This window comes from Oryctolagus cuniculus, chromosome 3, assembly GCF_964237555.1.
Source record: "Oryctolagus cuniculus chromosome 3, mOryCun1.1, whole genome shotgun sequence".
NCBI classification, from domain to species: Eukaryota; Metazoa; Chordata; class Mammalia; order Lagomorpha; family Leporidae; genus Oryctolagus; species Oryctolagus cuniculus.
The window spans coordinates 72,129,787-72,154,193 of NC_091434.1; the positions used below are offsets into that span (position 1 = coordinate 72,129,787).

The 24,407-nt window shown below is 41.3% G+C and overlaps 1 protein-coding gene across 3 annotated transcripts in view; it reads left to right on the forward strand.

Annotated features, from left to right (window-relative positions):
• Positions 1-24,407, forward strand: part of ABCB11 (ATP binding cassette subfamily B member 11) — a 110,455-nt gene that overhangs the window by 74,688 nt on the left and 11,360 nt on the right. For all 3 annotated transcript variants that reach the window (XM_008258414.4, XM_008258413.4, NM_001082083.1), the window contains 5 exon segments: positions 6,924-7,085; positions 12,636-12,740; positions 12,831-12,992; positions 19,716-19,919; positions 21,136-21,377. In XM_008258414.4, coding sequence (XP_008256636.2) covers positions 6,924-7,085; positions 12,636-12,740; positions 12,831-12,992; positions 19,716-19,919; positions 21,136-21,377 — 875 coding nt within the window.

Consider the following 24,407-nt stretch of genomic DNA (forward strand, 5'->3'; position numbering starts at 1 on the left):
CCTAACAGATATCTGTAGAACTTTTTATCTTACAGTTGCAGAATACCCATTCTTCTCAACGTGCATGGAACCTTCTCTGGTATTCACCACATGCTAGGATATAAAACAAGTCTCAGCAAATTCAAAAAAATCAAAATCATACAATGTATCTTCTTGGACCACAGTGCAATGAAGCTGGAAATCAGCAACTCAGGAATCTCTAGAACATATGCAAACACGTGGAGACTGAACAACATGCTCCTGAATGAACAGTGGTCATAGAAGAAATAAAAAAAATTACTGGAAAAAAATGAAGATGACAATGCAACATATCAAAACTTAATGGGATACAGTAAAACCAGTGTTAAAAGGAAAGTTTATAGCAATTGGTGCCTGCATCAAGAAATTGGAAAAGCACAAAATAAATGAGCTATCAATGCATCTCAGGATCCCGAAAAACAACAGCAAACCAAGTCTAAACTAGTAGGAGAAAAGAAAGAATTAAAATTGGAGAAGAAGTCAACAAAATTGAATCCAAGATAACAATACAAACTATCAGCAAAATGGGGAAAGCATTGGAAGATGGTCCAAGTCCTTGGGCCCCTGCATCCATGTGGGAAGACCTGAAAGCATCTTTTGGCTCTTGGCTTCGGATCGGCATAGCTCTGGCCATTGCAGCCAATTGGGGAATGAACCAGCAGATGGAAGACCTCTTTATCTCTCTCTTCCTCTCCTTCTTTCTGTGTAACTCTGAATTTCAAATGAATTAATAATAATAAGAAGAAGAAGAAGAAGAAGAAGATCAGCAAGACAATTGTTTTTTAAAACAATAAATGAATAAAATTGACACACCATTGACCCAACTAACCAAAAAAAAAATACCCAAATCAATAAAATTAGAGATTAAAAAGTAAATGTAACAGACACCATAGAAATAAAAAGAATCATCTGAAATTACTACAAAGAGTGGTATGCCAATAAGCTGGGAAACCTAGAGGAAATGGATAGATTCCTGAACACATACAACCTACCACGAAGACATAGAAAACCTAAACACACCCATTACAAAGATGGAAATTGAATCAGTAATAAAGACCCTCCCAACAAAGAAAAGCCCAGGACCAGATGGCTTCACTGCTGAATTCTACCATTTAAAGAATTAACTCCAATTCTTCTCAAGTTATTCAAAACAATTTAAAGAGAGGGAATCTTCCCAAATTTTTTCTATAAAGCCAGCATCACCTTAATTCCTAAACCCAGAAAAGATGCAACAGAGAAAGAGAAATGCAGACCAATTTCCCTGATGAACATAGATGCAAAAATCCTCAACAAAATTCTGGCCAATCAAATCCAACAACAAATCACCTGGACCAAATGTGATTTATCCCTGGTATACAGGGATGGTTTAGCATTTGCAAATCAACCAATCAATGTGATACATCACATTAATACACTGAAGAACAAAAACCATATGATTATCTCAATAGATACAGAGAAAACATTTGATAAAATACAACACCCTTCCATGATGAAAAAATTCTAAGCAAATTGGGTATAGAAGGAACATTCCTCAATACAATCAAGGCAGTTTATGACAAACCCACATCCAGTGTCCTGTTGAATGGGGAAAGGTTGGAAGCATTCCTACTGAGATCCAGAACCAGACAAGGATGCCCACTCTCACCATTGCTATTCAACATAGTCCTGGAAGTTTTAGCCAGAGTCATTAGGCAAGAAAAAGAAATCAAAGGGATTCAAATTGAGAAAGAGGGAATCAAACTATCCCTATTTGCAATGACATGATTCTATTATAGGGGATCCAAAAGACTCCACCAAGAGACAGTTGGAACTCATAGAAGAGTTTGGTAAATTAGCAAGATATGAAATCAATACACAGACAATGCCATGGCTTAGAAGGAACTTCTAAGACCAACCCCATTTATAATAGCTACACAAAAAATACTTTGGTATAAATTTAACCAAGGAAGTCAAAGATCCCTACAATGAGGGTTCCAAAACATTAAAGAAAGAAATAGAAGAAGATACCAAAAAATGGAAGAATCTTTCATGTTCATGGATTGGAAGAATCAATATCATCAAAATGTGCATTCCTCTGAAAGCAATTTACAAATTCAATGTGTTACCAGTCAAACTACCAAAGACATTCTTCTCAGATCTAGAAAAAATGTTGCTGAAATTCATATGGAAAAACAGGAGACCTCGAATAGCTAAAGCAATCTTATACAATGAAAACAAAGGCAGAGGCATAACAATACCAGATTTCAGGACATACTACAAAGCAGTTGTTTATATTTCCAAAAAAAAACAGCTTTTTGTTTTATTGATCTTTTATATATTTTAGTTTCAATTTGATTTATTTCTACTCTGATTATTATTTCTTGCCTCCTGATAATTTGGGGTTTGGTTTCTTCTTGCTTCTCTGTCTTTAAGATGCACTGTTAAATTGTTTAGAGATTTTTCTATTTTTTGAATGTAGGTACTTATTGCTATAAACTTCCCCTATTACTGCTTTGTATTCTACAGATTTTGATATGTTGTATTTTTTTCAAGAAATTTTTAAATTTCTTCAATGACCCATTTATCATTCAAGAGCATGTCGTTCATTTTCCATTATTTTTCAATTTCTGTTGTTGTTCTTATTGATTTCTAGTTTTATTCCTTTGTGATCTAAGAAGAAACATAATATAATTTTAATTTTAATAATTTAATGATACTTGATTTGTAGGTGAATATGTGGTCTATCTTCAAAAATGTTCCATGTGCTGACAAGAATAACGTGTACTCAGCAGTTATTGTATGAAGTGTTCTGTAAATGTCTGCTAGGTCCTTTTGTTCACATAGTGTGGTTCAGTTCTGATGTATCCTTGTTGATTTTCTGTCTGAATGATCCATCGATGACAGTGGGATATTGAAGTCACCCATTATAATTATGTGGAGTCTATTTCTCCCTGTTAAATCTAACAAGAGTTGTTTTTATAATTGGGTAGTCTAGTGTTGGGTACAAATATAATTATGATTATTATATCTTACTGCTGAATCAATCCTCTTATCAATATATTATTTGTCACTTTTTTATAGTTCTGTATTTGAAGTCTGTTTTATCTGATATGAGTATGGCTACTCCAGCTCATATGTGGTTTCAATTTCATGGTAAATCCTTTTATAGCCCCTCACTTTCAGTCTATGTATATCTTTACCTGTGCAATGAGTTTCCTGTAGGCAGCATATATTTGGATCTTGTCATTTTATCCATTTGGCCCATCTTTATCTTTTGACTGGAGAATTGAATCCATTTATACTAAACATTAATATTGATAAATAAGAACTATTGTCCTTTAGTTGATTGATTACTGATTTACATGTTTTCTGTTTGTTTCTGCCTCTTATTAATTCTTTGTGCTTTCATACTTTTTGTCGTAAGTTTGAATTCTCTTCTCTTTTGTGTATGTGCTCTGTTAGTGAATTGTATACCTCCATGTGTTTTCATGATGCTTGCTTCTAATGTAGTATTCCCTTCAGAATTTCTTTTAAGGTTTATCTGATGGTGATGAATTCTCTCAGTTTTTGTTTGTTTGGGAAATACTTTATTTCTCCTTCACTTTTTAAGGGGAGCTTCACTGGATTTAATATTAGAATTTTTTTCTTTCGAAACCTTGATATATCACCCCCACCTGTTCTTACTGATAAGGTTTCTGCTGTTAGTTGATATTTTTCTCTTACATTTTTTAAGATTCTCACCTTGTCCTTAACTTTTGACAATTTGACTATAATATGCCTTGGAGAAGATCTTTTCTTTCTTCTTTTTTTCTTTTCTTTCTTTTATTTTCATTTTTCTTTATTTCTGTTTGGTTGCATCCTGTCAGGGTCTATTGAATTTCCTGTGTTTGGATGTCTATAGCTCTCTCAAGACTTAGAAAATTTTTAAATGAAACTTCATTCAATAGGTTCTCAAGGATTTTTCCTTCTCTTCCCCTCCAGTTTTCATTATAATGTATTTTTTCACCTAATTGTATCCTGTATGTGTTGTAGGCTTTCTCCATTCTTTTTCATTCTTTTCCTTTATTTTGGTCTGACTGGGTTATTTCAAAAGTCATCTTCAAGATCAGACATTTTTTCTTCTTGGTGTGTTCTATTGCAAGCTCTCAACTGAAGTGGATGTGGGCTTCCAAAAGTGTGTGTCTTAACTCTCCAGACAGTTCAGTGTCAATCACACTGGAGTTTGCGATGGCCATGTTCTTGGTGAGTGGGACACAGAGAAGGCTTTCTCCTTGCCCCCACGGCTAAGCCTGAATCATGCTGGGGCTTGTGGCTCCAATAACTGTGGCCCTGGAACTGTGTTATGTGGATGAGAATTTTTCCAGTGCCTGCTGGGTGGGTGTGGGTGATGCTGGAATTTATAGCATCAAAAGTCCTAGTCCCAGCAATGCCGGATATAAAAGGGACCTTGCCCTGGTCCCATGGGATGAATACAGGTTATGCTGAGGATTGTGCATAGGCAAACATGGGCCTGGACAGTGGAATGCAGGTAATATTTCCCCTATGTCCTACAAGGTGGGACCAGTGGCTCTAAGGAATATAGTACCAATAGTCATAGTCATGGAGCTGTACCTTGTCCAGGTCTCATGAGAAAGCATAGGTTATGCTAGAGACTGTTCACTTGTTGTGCAAACCTCAACCAGTGTGATGCAGTTAAGGCCTTCCTCGGGTGCCATGGGTGAGCACCAGTGTCTCTGAGACTTACTCACAGACCCAGGCTGCAGGATACAATGAGTTTCTTATACAGAGTCCTTGGAAATAAACTCAGGTGGAATATAACTAACAAGCACAGTCCTGAGACTGTAGGACTCAGAAGGTAACTTACCAAAATACCAGGCATTGATCACATGTTATACTGGTGACTCTGCTCTAGCAGATGCAGGCCTGAAGCAAACAAATGAAGATAGGGCCCTCTAGGTCCCACCAGTAAGTGAGTTACTCCAGCGATTGTAGCACCAACAGCCAGTCGCAGAGCTTCAGTACACACAGCAGACCTGGTTCCCACAGGGTATGAAAGGGTGGTGCTGGGGATGTGCCCTGGCTAAGAGATGCAAAGGGGACTTCCTCTGGGCTGTTGTATTGGCTGCTGCTGGCACTGAGCCCCCAAACCAGGAGATCTTCTCACAATCAGAGGGAGCAATCATAGCTCTAGGGGCTTGTGCCCAGTAGTTCTGCAGCTGTGGGATCCAAAGGGTCCTGCTGTCTGCCCTATGAAGTGCCCTGCCTCTGGCTCTGGCTGTGGGGCTTCTGGCTGTGACCCGGATACTTGCTGTCCCCTAAAACAGAATGGAGTTTAGCAGAGGCTGTGGGACTTCAGTTTCAGCCCAGGGCTGTGGGGACACAGAGGCAATGCAGGTTCCTTTTGTGGAACAAAGCAGTTGCTGTGACCCCAGTCAGTTTTCTAGACTGGATTTAAAGCCAGTGAAGATCATGGAATTCTTCTGCAGTCAGGGCTGCCAGTCAGAGGCAGTGGTTACCTTTTTTGAGCAAGATGGTATCCCTCAGTCAGGGAACTGGGGTAGGAGCCATGGTGGCTTTGCCCCACTCTCTTGGCTGACTTTCGGAGTCTGTGCTGTTTGGAGTTCCCATAACTTCTTTACTGAAACTTTCCCGCAGTCAACCTCCTTTGTTGTTTAAAGTGGCAAAGTTCAGTGAGGAGCCTGTCTGTTCAGTTCTCTTGGTTGGACTGCTCTAATTATCACCAATTTACTATAGATTTTGAGTATATTTTAATAGAGAAAGTGAAAAAATCAATACAAATTTAAGCCTCAAAAATCTTTCTGAAACAGAGTGAGTAATACATCTAACAAATTATTGAATAAATGGGCTGAAATATGAAGGCCTGAGTAACAGCAGTAGCAAGTAAAAATGATGGCAAAAGCTATAGCATTCATGGGGCTGGCACTGTGGCACAGTAGGTTAATCTGCCTGCGGCACCAGCATCCCATATGGGCTCCCGTTCAGTCCCAGCTGTTCCACTTCTGATTCAGCCCCCTGCTATGGCCTGAGAAAGCTGTAGAAGATGGACCAAGTGCTTGGAAACCTGTTCCCATGTGGGAGACCTGGAAGAAGCTCCTGGCTTTGGATCGGCCCAACTCTGGCCATTGTGCACATTTGGGGAGTGAACCAGTGGATGGAAGATCTTTCTCTCTGTCTGTAATTCTGCCTCTCAAATAAATAAATAAAATCTTTTAAAAAAATCTATAGGGTTCTATAAACAATACTTGCCTTTAGGGGAATAAAAACTTGCTATCTCTGACACTTTAATGGCAACTACAGAGATCAGAATAAGGCAATGCTGACTAATTTTCACTCCTTGAGAAGGAAAGGTGAAATTTAGAAATCCAATGAAACACCACTTACTTCTGGGCACTAATTAAGGAAGATCTTACTAAAAACATTTAAATGATAGTTGTTGACACAAACTAATAAATATTGTAAATTATTTTGTCTTATTTTAGATATCCTGGCCTGCTTCAGAGTAGTAGCCAGTTACTGCTTTACAGAAGATTGACATTTATGTTGAAAAACCATATCTTGAAAATTTTGCAGATCCTCACATATATAAATACAGCTATAGTAAAGATCCAGCATCCTTATTACTTCCTGATAGTTTATACTTTCATGAAGTAAGAAGAACCACAAACTCACTTTCAGATGAGTAATCCTATAGATTCATTCTTGTCCTAGTCACAGCATGGTCTCAGTATTTCAAATTGATTCCTTAAAAAAATACAAATCACTGCATCTTGTAGATTACTCACAGACTACTCATAACCAATCCATGATTCTCAACTCTGTGAATGCCAGATGGTCTGCTGCATAATAAAACAGCTCGTGCAGGATGTGTACTGTGGATGACCAATGTATTGCTCTCTCCTCTCAAGGACAAGGACCTGCCTGCGGAAGACATTGAACCTGCCTCAGTCAGAAGGATTATGAAACTCAATGCTCCAGAATGGCCCTACATGCTGCTTGGATCTATGGGTGCCGCTGTTAATGGGGCAGTCACACCCCTCTATGCCTTCTTGTTCAGCCAGATTCTTGGGGTAAGCAAGAAACTGGACAAGATTTATTCTTCTCATACTTTTCACATTTGTATCAGTTAATATTATTGTTTTTGAGGGTCTGCTCATTGTTTTTAATATATTTAGCTCTTTTTTGTTAGCCCTTTTTACTAATCTTTAAAGGATGAAAAATTCCTGGGGTCTCCATTACATGGAAGGTAAGAAGGTAGAGTTGAGTGTTTTTGTTTGGACTGCAACTTTCAGCCATCAGGCCTGTAAAAATGATACTGTTGCTGCAGATTTAATGTTGGAAAAAGACAATTTACCTATATGCAAGCCAAATCAGAATGCAAAGCTGGTTTGTTGAATAATGCAAAAGGATTTTAGGGACAATTTTGATCTTGTGGAACAGCTGAGGTACATTTGACTTATAATAGCAGGTGTGAGTGCATGATGTACAAAATGCTCTAGTCTCCTGACTGCACCATTGAAATGGGGACATGGAGAGGAAGAGAGAAAGGAAAAAGAGAAGTGAAATAAGGCAAGGATAAACAATAAGCTTGTTTCCATTTTTTTCACTTCCAAGGCGTTTTAATATTCTCCATCTGACTTTATGGCTGTGACAACTGCAAACATTTGTTAGGTACTACCTAAGCACTTTATGTATAACAGTTCATTTAAGTTTCCTAATAACCATCAGAGGTAGCTATTCTTATTATTTTCATTTTACAAAGGAGCAAGTGAAGGCACAGGGAACTTAGGATGACCAGGGGGAGCCGGGATACAAGCCCAGTCAGTGTGACTGTAGAGAGAGGTCCAAATAAAGCCTTTTGATTTCAAAATTAATTATCAAAATGCACTCATGATTTCTTAGCGGAAATTTACACATATACACACACACATACACACCCATACACACAAACCCTGTAAGTTCAACAAGTCAGGAAACCTTGAAACTAAAGAACTTTTTCACTTATTCAAGCTGATAGAGCCATTAGGTGATGAAGCCTGGACTAGTTCCCAGGTTTTCTGAATCCTATCCTAAAGAGCCTACTAGTGCGTCATACCATCAGAGTTTAATAACAATAAAACTTAGGTTTCCTCTTCTTTTTATCTCCCTTGTCATCTCTCTAGTAGAGATCCTGATCAGGAAAATGCTCCACAAGCATGAGTTGTACAGAAAAACATAAGTAACCCACAAACAGAAGTAAGCCAGTTGTGCCTGGAGAGCTGCAGGCACTTCTTTAATTTTTATACTGCCCTGTAAGGGAAGAAATCACATTAATTTTAGGGAACTTCAGGAGGTAGGAAATTGGGAACACAGGAACCTTCAACACCAATTAATTGAATTTCTGGTTGTGTAGTGTCACAATATTTTGTTAAAAATTGTTTATTAAATGTATTTTTGGCCGGCACAAAGCTCAATAGGCTAATCCTCCGCCTGCAGCACCAGCACCCCAGGTTCTAGTCCTGCTCGGCATGCCGGATTCTTTCCCATTTGCCCCTCTTCCAGGCCAGCTCTCTGCTGTGGCCCCGGGAGTGCAGTGGAGGATGGCCCAAGTGCTTGGGCGCTGCACCCGCATGGGAGACCAGGAGGAAGCACCTGGCTCCTGCCTTCGGATCAGCACAGTGCGCCGGCCGCAGCGGCCATTGTGGGGTGAACCAACGGCAAAGGAAGACCTTTCTCTCTGTCTCTCTCTCTCTCTCACTGTCCACTCTGCCTGTCAAAAATTTTTTTAAAAAATAAATGTATTTTCATTTATTGGAAAGGAAAGAGAGAGATAGAAATCTTCCATTGGTGGTTCACTACCCAAATGCAGAGAGAAAGAGAGCGAGAGAGCGAGAGCGAGAGAGAGGGAGAGCTCTTCCGTCAGTGGTTCACTCCTTAAATGCCCATAACAGCCAGTGCTGGGCCATGCTGAACCAAGGAGGTTGGAACTCCATTCAGGTCTCTCACATGGGTGTCAAGGACCCAAATACTTAATCCATCACCTGCTGTCTCCCAGGGTGTGCATTAGTAGCAAACTGAGTTAGAAGAAGAGCTAGGACTTGAACCAGGATGCAGGGGTCCCAAGAGGTAGCTTTTTTCCCCAAGTGGCATCTTAACTGTTACACCAAATGCATACCCCTGCAAATCTGATAAATAGTGAGCTTTTATTCCCAGTAAGTACAACAACCAACATCAAAGGAATGTTCTTTTTTCACATTTTAAAAACTCATTTATTTGAGAGAGAGAGAAGAAGATGTTATTTTATTGGTTCAGTAGACAGTGATTGTCTCCTCTGGAAACCTTGCTGGGGACAGGAATCATTCAGTTTTGATTCTTTCCCCTGGTGGAGTTTCCAGTCTATGAGGAAGACAAACATTAAACAGAAAAATCCACTCTTTGTTCAACAAGTATTTGTTGGGCACTTACTGTTTACCAGACACTGTTGCTGGTTTAGGAGGTAGAGTTGGGAATAAGAAAACCAAGACTGTTCTCTGCTGCCCTGAGACCGTCCTTCTAGTAGGGAGAGGCTGCAGAAATGCAACCCATTGAGCAAAGGTGTAGGTGTAGAAGGTAGAGTAGATCCAGGCTTGTGCTGTGAATGTTTGCTTTTCAAAGAAATCCAGGGTGTCAGCTTCTTTGCTGATTATTTCCTTCTGTCTTATGAAAATACTCAGTCAGCTCCACCCACGTCATGGGTAGGAGCTTCTGTGGAAAGAGTTTGGCGTTCCCCTCAGCAGACCTGACTTTCTGAAACTGGCTCTGCTGGCTACTGACCACATACTGCATGCTCTGGTGTCACATCATGTCACTTTTCTAGACCTCAGTCTCCTCAACCATAAAATGAAGGATTGACAGAGATGCTCTCTAAGATCCAATCCGTACCTAGTGGTTCAGGAAATGGCCAAGCTAGAAGAAAACAGCAATTAGTAACTCCTGCCTTCAGCTTGACCACCACTCAGTAACTAATGGAGAGAATATTGTCTATGGTTCTTCTGGTCCAAACCAGAAATTCTAGCATGGACTTTCACCTGCAATGGAGCTGTCAATGTCAACGCATCATTGACATTCTCACAGGGTTGTATTGTCTACTCTCAAACTAAACAGTTTTGTGGCTTTTAACATTAGCCAAATATATTCTGTTAACACCGAAAAAGTGGGTAGTACCAGAACCTAAGGAGCAAGCATTAGAAGCTGAGAAATAGGGATTTGCTTACCCAATAATAACTACAGGCTGAATGAACTCCAGCAAACGGCTTAATGTTTTGAACTTTAGTTTTCCATCCATAAAATGAAAGTTAAATAGGCTAATCTGAAGTTCTGGAGTCCATGGTTATAATATTTGACTTTTGAGAAGAATGGAAATTGTGGCATTAGAGTTTGGGGTTTCACGATATTTGTATAGTGATTTAAAAACCAAACCAAAAATATCTTTAAATTCCTGAATTTGTGAACTATGTAAAGTAAACTTGTGAGTGATATCATCATGGGAAGAAGTAATGTGCAGCCGGCGCCGCAGCTCAATAGGCTAATCCTCTGCCTGCAGCGCCAGCACCCCGGATTCTAGTCCCTGTCTGGGTGCTGGATTCTTCTTCTTCTTTTTTTTTTTTTTTTTTTTTTGACAGGCAGAGTGGACAGTGAGAGAGAGAGACAGAGAAAAAGGTCTTCCTTTTGCCGTTGGTTCACCCTCCAATGGCCGCCGCAGCTGGCGCACTGCGCTGATCCAAAGGCAGGAGCCAGGTGCTTCTCCTGGTCTCCCATGGGGTGCAGGGCCCAAGCACTTGGGCCATCCTCCACTGCCTTCCCGGGCCACAGCAGAGAGCTGGCCTGGAAGAGGGGCAATTGGGAAAGAATCCGGTGCCCTGACCGGGACTAGAACCCGGTGTGCCGGCGCCGCTAGGCGGAGGATTAGCCTAGTGAGCCGCAGCACCGGCCAAGGATACTGGATTCTGTCCTGGTTGCTCCTCTTCAGTCCAGCTCTCTGTTGTGGCCCGGGAGTACAGTGGAGGATGGCCCAAGTCCTTGGTCCCTGTACCCTCATGGGAGACCAGGGAGGCACCTGGCTCCTGGCTTCAGATCAGCGGCCATTGTGGGGTGAACCAACGGAAAAGGAAGACCTTTCTCTCTGTCTCTCTCTCTCACTGTCCACTCTGCCTGTCAAAAAAAAAAAAAAAAAAAAGAAGAAGAAGAAGAAGTAATGTGCTGTTTTCCAAGCCCATTTGCACCTGTATTAATAACTAAAAGGCCCTTGAAACGGTCTTAGATGTGGAAAAACCTCATTAATTCCAAGCCTTTTCTTCTACTTCAGAAGTTATGATAATTGAACTGATTACTTTTATTTACTTCATAAAATAGGATTTGTCATTGGAGTAGTACACATTGCTTTCAGGGAGATTTATTTAGCATTCAGTGCTTATTGAATAAATGTTTTTCTTTGAGCAACTCTTTATTGACCTAGTTCTAGTTATTCAAATTAATTGAAAACAATAAATAAGAATTTATCCTGCAGCTCCCCATCATTTAAGATGAATTAGGAAGATTTTGTTGTTCCTAAAATCCATTTCACTGTCATTGGAACTTGTCCATTCCATTTTCTTACCGCAACAGCTTGGTTCTCAATGTTACCTGAGCAAATACCTGCAAGTTCAGAATGGACTTATGAATACTGTTTGCTACTCACTGTAGACTTTAAAAACCTCACTCACAATCTCCATAATTTAGGGACAGGAATGTTTTCCATCTCTGGTTATTCAGAGGCAAAAGCCTTAGTCTCAGAAGGCCATGATTTTTTTTCTTTCTCAAACCAATTCCAGTCAATCCCTTGATAGCTAATTGCCTTCTTAATGATGATTTTATTTTTATATAACAAATAGTTTATTCATAAACTACTTTATATATTTGTGTGTGTATGTATATATACATATATACACACTAATAACAGGCAAGATACCTAATTGTGGAAATCATCTTTCTTGCATCCCAGTTAACATTCTCATATTCTCAAGTTCCTTCATTCATTTCTCCTACCTATCTTTCCCACTTTCTCTTCTTTCCCTTCCTTCCTTTTTTCTCTGCCTTATTACTTTAATGATTGACATCATTTCATCATCTCTTTTATCTGTATCAAAGCAATGGCTGAATCTGAGCAAAGAAACAACACAAAAATTCTGTAGGTTCTCACCACTAGTTTTCATTCACCAGGCTTCCTGCTCCATAGGAGATTAAGGTATATCATCATAATATTCACAGCTGACTTTGTTTTAATAAGTACTGTGTTTAAAGTGAAACCATTTTTTATTTTTTTTATTTTAGATCAGTTTCAGGTTCACAGGAAAGTTTGGAGATTTCCTGTGTACCCTCTGCCTTCCTCCATATTATAAACATGCCTCATCTGGGGGTATAGTTATCAAAGTCAATGAACCATGTTGACACACCATGATGTCCACAAGTCCACAGTTTATACTAGGTTTCACTGTTGGTCTATGTTCTGTGGGTTTGGACAAACATGTAATGGTGAAAAAAGAAAAATTTAATTTAAACATGTACATTTATTTTGTAATTATTTATATTAATGAAGTCTCTTTCTTACTTACTATCTTTCAAAGACTTTTTCACTACCTGACAAAGAAGAGCAGAGGTCACAGATTAATGGTATATGCCTACTTTTTGTAACATTGGGCTGTGTATCCTTTTTCACCCAGTTTCTGCAGGTAAGAAATGTTGTCTTTTAGTAAGTGATTGAGCTATTTCCAGTGCTTTTCATATTAAAATGTCTCTAAAAATTCCTTCTTTTGTTTTAGGGTTACACTTTTGCCAAGTCTGGAGAGCTCCTCACAAAAAGGCTACGTAAATTTGGTTTTAGGGCAATGTTAGGGCAAGACATTGGCTGGTTTGATGACCTCAGAAATAGCCCTGGAGCACTGACAACAAGACTTGCTACAGATGCTTCCCAAGTTCAAGGGGTAAGCTGTGGAGGTAACTGTTTGAGCTGCTGAAACAAAACACCTTAGACTGGGTGATGGATAACAGAAACTTATTTCTCACAGTTCTGTTGATTGGGAAGTTCAAGGTCAGGGCACCAGCAGATTCAGTGTCTGGAGAGGGCTTGCTCTGTCTTCTTCAAGGATGGCGACTTCCTGCTCTGTCCCCGCTTAGTGGGGACATAGCAGTGGTGGTAGAGTACTCGTGGAAAAAAAAACTCAATGGGTTGATAGTGCTATACTGCAATACTGTCAATCCAAAAATATTAAAAACGGTATGGGACAATTTCCAGTGACCTGAAATCCTTTTAAAAGAAAATCCCTAGGCCGGCGCCGCGGCTCACTAGGCTAATCCTCCGCCTAGTGGCGCCAGCACACCGGGTTCTAGTCCTGGTCGGGGCGCCGGATTCTGTCCCGGTTGCCCCTCTTCCAGGCCAGCTCTCTGCTGTGGCCAGGGAGTGCAGTGGAGGATGGCCCAGGTGCTTGGGCCCTGCACCCCATGGGAGACCAGGAAAAGCACCTGGCTCCTGGCTCCTACCATCGGATCAGCGCGGTGCGCCGGCCGCGGCAGCCATTGGAGGGTGAACCAACGGCAAAGGAAGACCTTTCTCTCTGTCTCTCTCTCTCACTGTCCTCTCTGCCTGTCAAAAAAAAAAAAAAAAAAAAAATCCCTGTAGATATTTCACTTTCAATCCTACACCTTCACAGTAAGTATATGTGTTCCTCACAGACTTAGGGTCAATCTCTACTTATTGCTTTACAGCCTTTCTTTTTCCCCCTAAAATTTCTGATGTGAGCATGTATCCATCAATATATCTTCTTCTACGAAAACATTTTCAATGATAGTGTAACGTCATTTTAACATACTGTCGTTTCTTAAAGAATTCTTGATAGGTTCCTTTTTGTCTTTTCCTCCTTACAAACAATTTTGTGTTACTTTAATTTTTTTCTAGAGCTGGTATTGTGGCATAGCAGGTTAAGCTGCCTCCTGCAAAACCAGCATCTCATTTGGGTACTGGTTCATGTCCCGGCTGCTCCACTTCTGATCCAGCTTCGTGCTCATGTGCCTGGGAAAGCACATGAAGATGGCCCAAGTCCTTAGGCCCCTGCCACCAACGTGGAAGACCTAGAAGAAGCTTCTGGGTCCTGGCTTTGGCCTGGCCCAACTGTGGCTGTTGTGGCCATTTGGGAAGTGAACCAGTAGATGGAAGATCTCTCTTTCTCTCTAACTCTGCCTTTCAAATAAGTAAATAAATATTTTAAAAGATTTTCTTTATTTTTTTCTTTTTTTGAAAGGCAGAGAAATAGATGGAGAGAGATCTTACATCTGCTGCTTCATTCCCCAGATGTCCACAATAGCCAGGGCTGGGCCAGATTGAACGTAGGAGCTCAGAAATCTATCCATGCCTCCCACATGGATAGCAGGACCCCAAATACTTGAGCCATCATCTGCTGCCTGCCATGGTGCATAATAGCAGGAAACTGGATTTGAAGCGGTGGAGCCAGGACTTGAACCAAGTACTCTGATGTGAGGTGCTGGCATCTCAAACAGTGACTTAATCACTGTGCCACATACCTGCCCAAATTTATTTATTTATTTTGTTTTTTTTTTTATTTATTATTTTATTTGAAAGAGTTACAGAGAGACAGAGACAGAGAGAGAGAAGGAGAAAGAGAGAGAGACAGACAGGTCTTTCATCCGCTGGCTCATTCCCCAAATGACTGCCACGGCCAGAGCCAAGCTGATCCAAAACCAGGAGCCAGGAGCTTCTGCCAGGTCTCCCAAATGGGTGCAGGGGCCCAAGCACTTGGACAATCTGCTGCTGCTTTCCCAGGCTATAGCAGAGAGCTGAATCAGAAGTAGAGCAGGCAAGACTGGACCTGGCACCCATATGGCATGCCAACACTGCAGGCAGCAGCTTTACCCACTAAGCCACAGCTCCGGCCCCCCACATTCATATTAGTTTAAAAATAAAACTTGCCATATCATTTATTACTTCCTTAGTTCTCAAAATTCAGTCACTAGATTACAATGTATAATAATTGTGAAGGATTTTGATATGCATTGTCTCCCTGTTAAAGGAAATTTGGTAGCAGTTTCACTCATCGTTTGACTATTCCAGTGCCTATTTTCCCCACTCTTGAACTTAAGCTAAATAAGTAAACCATTACTTTTTTTTGTTGATGCGTGCTTCTTGTTTTAGCTTACTCATTAATTTTTATTTTTTCAATTGACACAATAATTGTACACATTTTTGGGATATCATGTGATGTGTCAAAATATAAATATATCAGCCGGTGCCGCAGCTCACTAGGCTAATCTTCCACCTTGCGGTGCCAACACACCGGGTTCTAGTCCCGGTCGGGGCGCCGGATTCTGTCCTGGTTGCCCCTCTTCCAGGCCAGCTCTCTGCTGTGGCCCGGGAAGGCAGTGGAGGATGACCCAAGTGCTTGGGCCCTGCACCCCATGGGAGACCAGGAGAAGCACCTGGCTCCTGGCTTCAGATCAGCACGGGCTGCAGCGCACCAGCCGTGGTGGCCATTAGAGGGTGAACCAACGGAAAAGGAAGACCTTTCTCTCTGTCTCTCTCTCTCTCACTGTCCACTCTGCCTGTCAAAAAAATAAAAAAAATTGTTTTAAATAATAAAAAATATAAACATATAATGTAATGTTCAGATTAAGCATATCTATCTCTTCAAGCATGTATTATGTATCTGAGACAATGATTATAATCACCCATGATTACCCTATTGTGCAATTGAACATTGCAACTTATTTCTCCTATCTCCTATGGCTTACCCATGGACAAATGTTTCCTCATCCCTCCCTCTCCCTCTCATCCTCTCTCCGATATCTGGCAATTACTACCTTACTCTCAACTTCTGTAAGAGTGCAAACTAGGGGCTGGTACTGTGGCATAGTAGGTAAAGCCACTGCCTGCAGCACTGGCATCCCATATGGAAGATGGCCCAAGTGCTTGGGCCCCTGTACCCATGTGGGAGACCCAGATGAAGCTCCTGGCTCCTGGCTTTGGACTGGTCCAGCACTAACCATTCCAGCCATTTGGAGAGTAAACCAGCAGACAAAAGATTTCCCTCCATCTCTCTCCCTCCCTCCCTCCCTGCTCTCTCTCCCTCTCTCCCTGTCTCCCTTTGCTTCTCCCTCTCCATCTCTGTAATGCTGCCTTTCAAGTAAATAAAGAAATCTTTAGGCCGGCATCGTGGCTCACTAGGCTAATCCTCTGCCTGCAGCACCGGCAAACTGGTTTCTAGTCCCGGTTGGGGCATTGGATTCTGTCCCGGTTGCTCCTCTTCCAGTCCAGCTCTCTGCTGTGGCCCAGGAAGGCAGTGGAGGATGGCTCAGGTGCTTGGGCCCTGCACCTGCATGGAAGACCAGGAGGAAGCACCTGGCTCCTGGCTTCGGATCGGTGCGGCACGCCGGCCATAGTGGCCATTTGGGGGGTGAACCAATGGAAAGAAGACCTTTCTCTCTGTCCCTCTCTCTCACTGTCTAATTCTGCCTGTCAAAAAAAAAAAAAAAAAGAAAGAAAGAAAGAGAGAAAGAAAAAAATAGAAACAAATCTTTAAAAAGAAATGAAAGAAAGACTACATGGTGTCCTTCAGCCTGCAAGAAGCTTCTAAAGGAGAAATATGTAATTATCTTTTTTTTTAAAGATTTATTTATTTATTTGAAAGTCAGAGTTAGGAGCCCAAGCACTTGGCCATCTTCTTCTGCTTTCCCAGGCCGCAGCAGAGCTGCATCAGAAGAGGAGCAGCTGGGACATGACTCGGCACCCATATGAGATGCCACTACCAAAGGCAGAGGCTTAGCCTACTACTACCCCACGGCGCCAGTCCCAATATTTTTGTTTTTTAAAAAGTACCTTCTTTGTAAAAAAAAAAAAAAAAAAAAAAAGGAGATTGCTAACCAAGGTCAAATTTATCTTAATATTGATGTAAGTAGATATGTGGCTTTGGTTTCTTCGAATGAGATAGAAAATATTTCAACAATATTTGTTGAATATAACAGATTCATTTCCCACTGTTTGAAATCCTCCTTCCCATCTTGAATACCAACTTTCCATACACATTGGAGCTATTTGGGAATTCTGTGTTTTCATTCATTGATCAATCTATGCTAAAACTCTCCATTTTAATTATAACATGATAAATTTTAAATATCTTGTAATGAAGATCCTTGTACACAGTTTTTCCCCTTCAAAATTCTTTTATCAATTCCTGGATATTAATTCTTAAAATGTACTAATGTACTTGGAAATTTTTTGACTACTTCAAAAAATTCATTTCTGGTTGAAACAACACACATGTACACAATGATTGCTATTGTAGGGAATATATAAATCTACAAGACTTTCAATTTTTTTAAGATTTTCTTTATTTATTTGAAAGGTAGTTACAGACAGAGAGAGTGAGAGACAGAGAGAAAGGTCTTTCATCTGCTGGTTCACTCCCCAAAAGGCTGGAACGGCCGGAGCTGGGCTGATCCAAGGCCAGGAGCCAGGAGCTTCTTCCAGGTCTCCTACATGGGTGCAGAACCCAAATACTTGAGCCATCTTCTACTGCTTTCCCAGGCCATAACAGAGAGCTGGATGGAAAGAGGAGCATCCAGGACATGAACTGGCGCCCAAATGAGATTCTGACACTGCAGGCAGAGACTTATCCCACTATGCCACAGCACCGGCCCTGACTTTCTTTTTAAAGATGTATTTTATTTATTTGAAAGGCACAGTTATGGGGTGGGGGTGGGGGAGACAGAGAGAAGAGAGAAGAGAGAAGAGAGAGAGAGAGAGAGAGAGAGATATCTCATCTACTGGTTCACTCCTCAAATGCCCATAACAGCCAGAGCAGGACCAGGCCAAAGCTGTAAGCTTCTTCTTGGTCTCCCACATGGGTACAAGAGCCCAACCACTTGAGCCATCTTCCATTGTTTCCCAGGTGCATTAGCAAGGAGCTGGATTGGAAGTGGAGCAGCCAGGATATGAACCGGCCCATATAGGATGCTGGCATCATAGGTGGCAGCTTTACCCACTGTACCACAATGCCCACTACTTTATACAGCATACACCAAACATTAGTCACATCTGCATAGCTGTAACTGAAATAAAGAAGACTTGGAACCATAAAATACTTCTGATTAGAATTTATAATACTTACCACAGTGGTCCACCTCCACTTATATTGGGGGCTGAATCCATTTTTTCCATCTGAATTGACTGAACACATTTATGTTAAGGTAACATGTAACTTCGTACCAATTAACAGGCTAACTTCAATAAAATCAAAATAATATTCTGTAATAGTCTTGTATCAACTTTAAAAATATAATTCTGGGTAGACAGAAGGTATCTGTCTTTCCCCCTCTCTCTGTTACTCTGCCTTTCAAATAAATGAATGAATTTATGCATATAACTAAAGAGGAAACATTCATCTTCACTGATAATAATGGCCCAAGCCCAGTGCTGTGGTATTTTTCAAACAACCCAAACACATATGTGCCTGAGACACATGTAGACCATGCTTAGGACTGCATTAATCTCAGATGTGCTGCTGTGGCTCTGACATCTGTAAAATGAAGTTAGTCAATAGCTGAGCTTCTGAGAAGCTATGAATAAAGTAGGCTTTTATTAATCCAGTTTTCAGTTATATTAGGGGATATCATTATTTAAAAGAACTTGACTTTTTAAACAAAGAACTACCATACAACCCATCAATTCCACTCCTAGGCCCAAATCCAAAAGAATAGAAAGCAGAGGCATGAATAGGTATTTGCACACCAGTGCATATAGCAACATTATTCATAAAATAGCCAAAAGATGGGGGAAAAAGAAACAGGTATCCATCAATGGATGTATAAATAAAATGTGATATAAACATACAATGGAACATAATCAGCCTTAAAAAAGAATGAAATGCTGACATACTACAGTGAAAATGAACTTTTCATTGAAAACATTAACCCCGGGGCCAACGTTGTGGCATAGCGAGTTCAGCTGTTGTCTGCAATGCCAAAATCCCATGAGTGCTGGTTCTTGTCCTGGAGCTCCACTTCCAATCCAGCTCCCTGATTCTGGCTTGAGAAGGCAGTGGAAGATGGATGGCCCAAATATTTGGGCTCCTGTACCCATGTAGGAGACCTGGAGGAAGCTCCCGGCCTTGGCCTGGCACAAGTCTAGCCATTGCAGCCATCTAGGGAGTGAACCAGTGGATGGAAGATCCCCCTCCATTTCTCACTGTCTGTCTGCAAATAAATAAATAAATAAATAAATCTTTAAAAAGGAGAGGAAAATAAAACATTAAGCCAGAAACAGACAGACAGATGTCTGTTTCTACTCCTATGAGGTATCTAGAATAGGCAAACTCAGAGAGAGAGAAAATAGAATAAAAATTACCAGGTACTTGGGGGAGGGAGGAAAGGGAGATTATTGTCTAATGGCTATAGGGTTTTGGTTGAAAATAATGAAAGGTTTGGGTATGGACGTTAGTGACTGTTATACAACATTGTGAATGTCTTTAATGACACTGGATTGCAACTTATGATTGGCTAAAATGGTAAACATTGTTAGGAATATTTTATCATATTAACAAAAAAAAGTCCTACCTTTTTCATGTAAAATAGCCTTTTCACATAATGATTGTTGGTAGGATAGACTCTGTCTGAGATAGGCTAATTGCTTTTGTTCCCAGGCTACTGGCTCTCAAATCGGAATGATGGTCAATTCCTTCACTAACGTCACCGTGGCCATGATCATTGCCTTCCTCTTCAGCTGGAAACTCACCCTGGTCATAGTATGCTTCTTCCCCTTCTTGGCTTTGTCAGGAGCCTTACAAACCAAGATGTTGACAGGATTTGCCTCTCGAGACAAGCAGGCACTGGAGAAGGCGGGACAGGTAATTTCATAGATCAAATTTCCAGACTGTATGAGACAGCAGTTCTCAGACAAATGGTTAGAAATGGGGAGGCCAAAGAGACTTAAAGAAGCTGCCAGCCCCCAAACCCTCCCTGTGAGAAGCCTCCCACTAGCTCTTTACATATGTGCCTTGTTCCAAGAAAGCTCTGAGGCCATGCATTTGAGCAGGTGCAGAGAAACCATGAGGCTGACACAGAGGGTTGCATGTTTGACATCCTCTTAGACAGCCATTTGTTCCGCATCTGCTTGCGGGAAGCCTGAATGGTCCGGTTTTCTGTCTGTTAGGTTTTCCAGCCTAATGGGCTCCTGGACTCATGCTGTCCACATAAAGAGGAGCTAGCATCTTTTTTATCAGCACACACTTTTATGCTCACATATCAGTGTCAGCTAGGCTTATGGCCGATGTCCTTTCCAAACAGAATCACAAGCCACAGTTTAGGTTTTAAATATGCATTTAAAAAAGTGTGTTCTAATTAATATCTGATCATCAGAGATAAGTGAGGGGATCATGGTGTAGACATCAGAAATCACACACACGCATACACACACTCAATAAATTCTCTCTAATCTATATTTTGTCATATAAAGGAGGGAATGTGAAAACTGCCCAGTAGGCAGAAGCCAAAATGACTGCCTGTGCCAGTGGCAGAAGGCAGCACATGCTTGGGCCTGACTCTCACTCAGAAGTGACAATGATTTGCCCTAGAGTTTGGATTGAAACAAACACGGGTTCCTAGTATAGACTAAAAGATAAGCATTATACTTAAGTTAGACACAATATTTAGGTAGATTAATTTTGGGGAAAATAGAATATTATTTTAAATTATGGTATTAAATGATCTTTGATCTCAGAAGACATCTAAAGACACCATTTTGGACATGTCAAAAGAATTCTCAAAGAAGTTAAAATGCTTTCAAGGATAGACATGTGTATCTCTTTTCCCCTTCCTCTCTCTGCCACAAGTGGAGGCAACAAGGCCATGGTATGGTGGAACTGGAATGTATTTGACAAGCTGTCTCACGGTCCAGTTGGGGTTAATTCCAGCAGCAGTTTGTGTTTCTGGAGTGTGCCCGCACCTCTGGCTGGTACCACATTCTGCCATTTGCACCAGATGGAATCCATGTAGCAGCTGAAATGCTGCTGTAAAGGAATTATTTCTACCATTTTGTTCCTAAGACTCTCTTTCATTCTTCAGATTACCAGTGAAGCCCTCAGTAACATCCGCACTGTTGCTGGAATTGGAAAGGAAAGGAAGTTTATCGAAACATTTGAGGCCGAGCTGGAGAAGCCATACAAGATGGCCATCAAAAAGGCAAATGTTTACGGACTCTGCTTTGGCTTTTCCCAATGCATAACATTTATTGCAAATTCTGCTTCCTACAGATATGGAGGTTACTTAATCTCCAATGAGGGGCTGCACTTCAGCTACGTGTTCAGGTGAGGAATATCCATATTTATGAAAGGTGAACGCTCAAGGGAGGAATAGCCTGATTCTCTCACTTAGCTTTTGCTGTACAATAAAGCATCCCACACTTGCTGGATTTATTATTTCTGAGGGTTCTGTGGGTTGTCACAGTGCTTTTTTCTGGCCTGGGCTGACTCCATCAGGCTTCTGAATGTACTTCTGTGTCCACATGGCCTCTCTGGTGAGAGCTGCAAATACAACAAGAGGACAAGCCCCAGTGTGCAAGTACCTTTCGGGTCTCTCCTTGTGTCACACTTTCCAACGTTTGTTTGGCCAAAGAAAGCCAAGCACAGATTTTAAAAAAAAAAAAAGATATTTCTTTGAAAGAGTGACAGAAAGAGGTGAGGGGGTCGTTGGGCAGAGAGATTGATCTTCCACCTGCTGGTTCACTCACCAAATGTCTGCAACAGCCAGGGCTAGGCCAGGGCAAAACCAGGAGCCAAGTACACCCATCTGTGGGTGGCAGAAACCCAAGTACTTTGGGCCATCATCTCAAGCCCAGATTTAAAGAACAGAAAAATGGAATCAGCCTTTTGGTGAGAGGAGTAAAACAGCCATATTGAAAAGAGATGCATAGCAGGCTGAATTAATGTGTTCTTAAAAAAATGGTTCTGTCCACTTGAAAAGCAAAGCCACAGAGAGTGAGAGGAGAGAGAGAAAGAGAGACCTTCCATTGGTTAGTTCATTCCCAAATGGCTGCAACAGCTAGGACGAGGCCAGGCTGGAGGCAGCAGCCAGAAGCTTCATCTGGGTCTCCCATGTGGAAGCAAGGGCCCAAGAATTTGGGCCATCTTCCACTACTTTCCCAGGCACATTAGCAGGGAGCTGGATTGGAAGTGGAGCAGGTGTGACTCTAACTAGTGCCTTTATGGGGTTGCTGGCATCACAGGTGACAGCTCTCCCTGCTACACCACAGTGCTGGCCCCAGTGTGGTCATTTTTACAAACAATCTACCATGTTTGATGGCTGAGAAACTCTGGAGGTCTTGAGTGAGATGGTTCATAGAGCTATCATATATAAATTCTACTCTTTCACAAAGAAGGAGTGTTTCCAGCTAACACCTAAGTAGGGACAGCATAGACCATGAAGGGCATTAGGTTCCTTTCATATAGCCAGAGACTGCTTTCCTGAGGTTAGCCTGGAGGCCTGTTTCTCACATTTGCAGAAATGAGTCCCTAAGTGTGTCAAGGCACCAGGGGCTGGGCACACATGTCTACAGGTATGGTGGAGGATGCTGAGGGGCAGATGGTCTCAGATAGCCTTGGAAGACATTAGAAAAAGTGAACTCTGTAGAAATCTTTTGGGTTTCATTCTCTATCCATGAGTGCTACCTTCTTACCTGTAGCTTTCCTCCAGCACTTTTACCCTGCCCTACTACACCCACTCCAACCAGGAGAGTCTATTTTCCTAAGTCTTTGCATATTTAAGCTACTAAACCAAATCAGAAAACACTGTTAACTTGTTTTTGTCTGGTTTATATAAGTTTTTTTTTTTTTGTAAAGCTAGCTTTTAAGTGTGTTTTGTTATAGCCAGGCTTTAAAAGGATGAGTTGATTTGTTTGGGTTGTTTTATTTCGTCTGGTTTATTATTTATTAAACAGACAGTGTAAGAGTTCTCATCCACTGATTCATTCCCCCAAATGCCTGCTATAGCTTGGACTGAGCTGTCAGGAGGCCTGAAGTCAACCCAGGTGTCTTGTATGGGTGGTAGAGAGCCAGTCACTGGAACCATCACTGCTATTTCCCAGGGTCTGCATTAGCAGGAAGATAGAGCAGGGGCCAAGGATTGAACCCAGGTACTGCAATACATGACATGGGGATTTTAACCTAGAGGCTAAATGCTCACTCCATATAAGGTTCTTAAAAATTATTTAAAACATGTAAAAATTTGGGAACTACAGAAAATTCCTGCTTTTTGACTTTGCTTTAATGGTAAGTCATCTTCCCCACCTTCCATTTTATTACAAGTGCTTTTCACTTCCTTGAGCTTTGAATTGGGCTTCTGGGATGTCTGAATCTTCAACTCAAGCCTAAAATGACTCCTGCTTATAAACTGAGCAGGAAGACACACACTCTGCCTCCCATCCCCACCTGACACAGGCCAGCAGTGCATGCAGTACTGGTGGACAACCTTAGGGACTGCCCCTCACATCATAATCCATACAGCAACAGATCTTTCACCACATTTATTATTCACTTCTTCATTTACTCTTTTGTTCATTGAGCAAGCACATCCTGAATATAGTTAAAGGCTGGACAAATAGGAAACAGACAAGTGTATATTTCTCATAGCATCTGAAGTATGGGTTATATGTAGTTTGGCACAGAATTTATGCTTAGACCACCAATCACCACCTTGTAACCTCTGTTGTAGATTCAAGGAATGTTAGAACTACAAAGAAAATCAACCCTATATGGTAATTTTTAAAGCCCCCTTCCTATTTCCTTTTCTTTTTTTATTTTTATTTTTGGAAGTCTTTGTTCTCCCTCAAACAAATTTCTTTTAAAAAGAATTTAATCTGGGAGTCAGCGCTGTGGTGTAGTATGCTAAGCCTCCACCTGTGGTGCTGGCATCCCATATGGGTGCCGGCTCATATCCCAGTTGCTTCTCTTCCAATCCAACTCCCTACTATGGCCTAGGAAAGCAGTGGAAGATGGCCCAAGTCCTTGGGCCCCTGCACCCACATGAGAGACCAGGAAGAAGGTCCTGGGTTTGTACTGCCCCAGCAGCTGTGGCCTTTTGGAGAGTAAACTGGCAGATGGAGTCTCTCTCTCTCTCTCTCTCTCTCTCTCTCTCTCTCTCTCTCTGTGTGTGTGTGTGTGTGTGTGTCCGCCTCTCTCTCTCTCTGTCTCTGTAACTCTGCCTCTTAAATAAATAAATAAATCTTAAAAAAAAAAAAAAAGAATTGAATCTGGGTGTAGTGGTCTGAGCCTCTCCCTTTTCAGTCATTCCATCCCTCACCTCTTTCATAGAACACAGTTTGAGAACACTAATCTCTCACA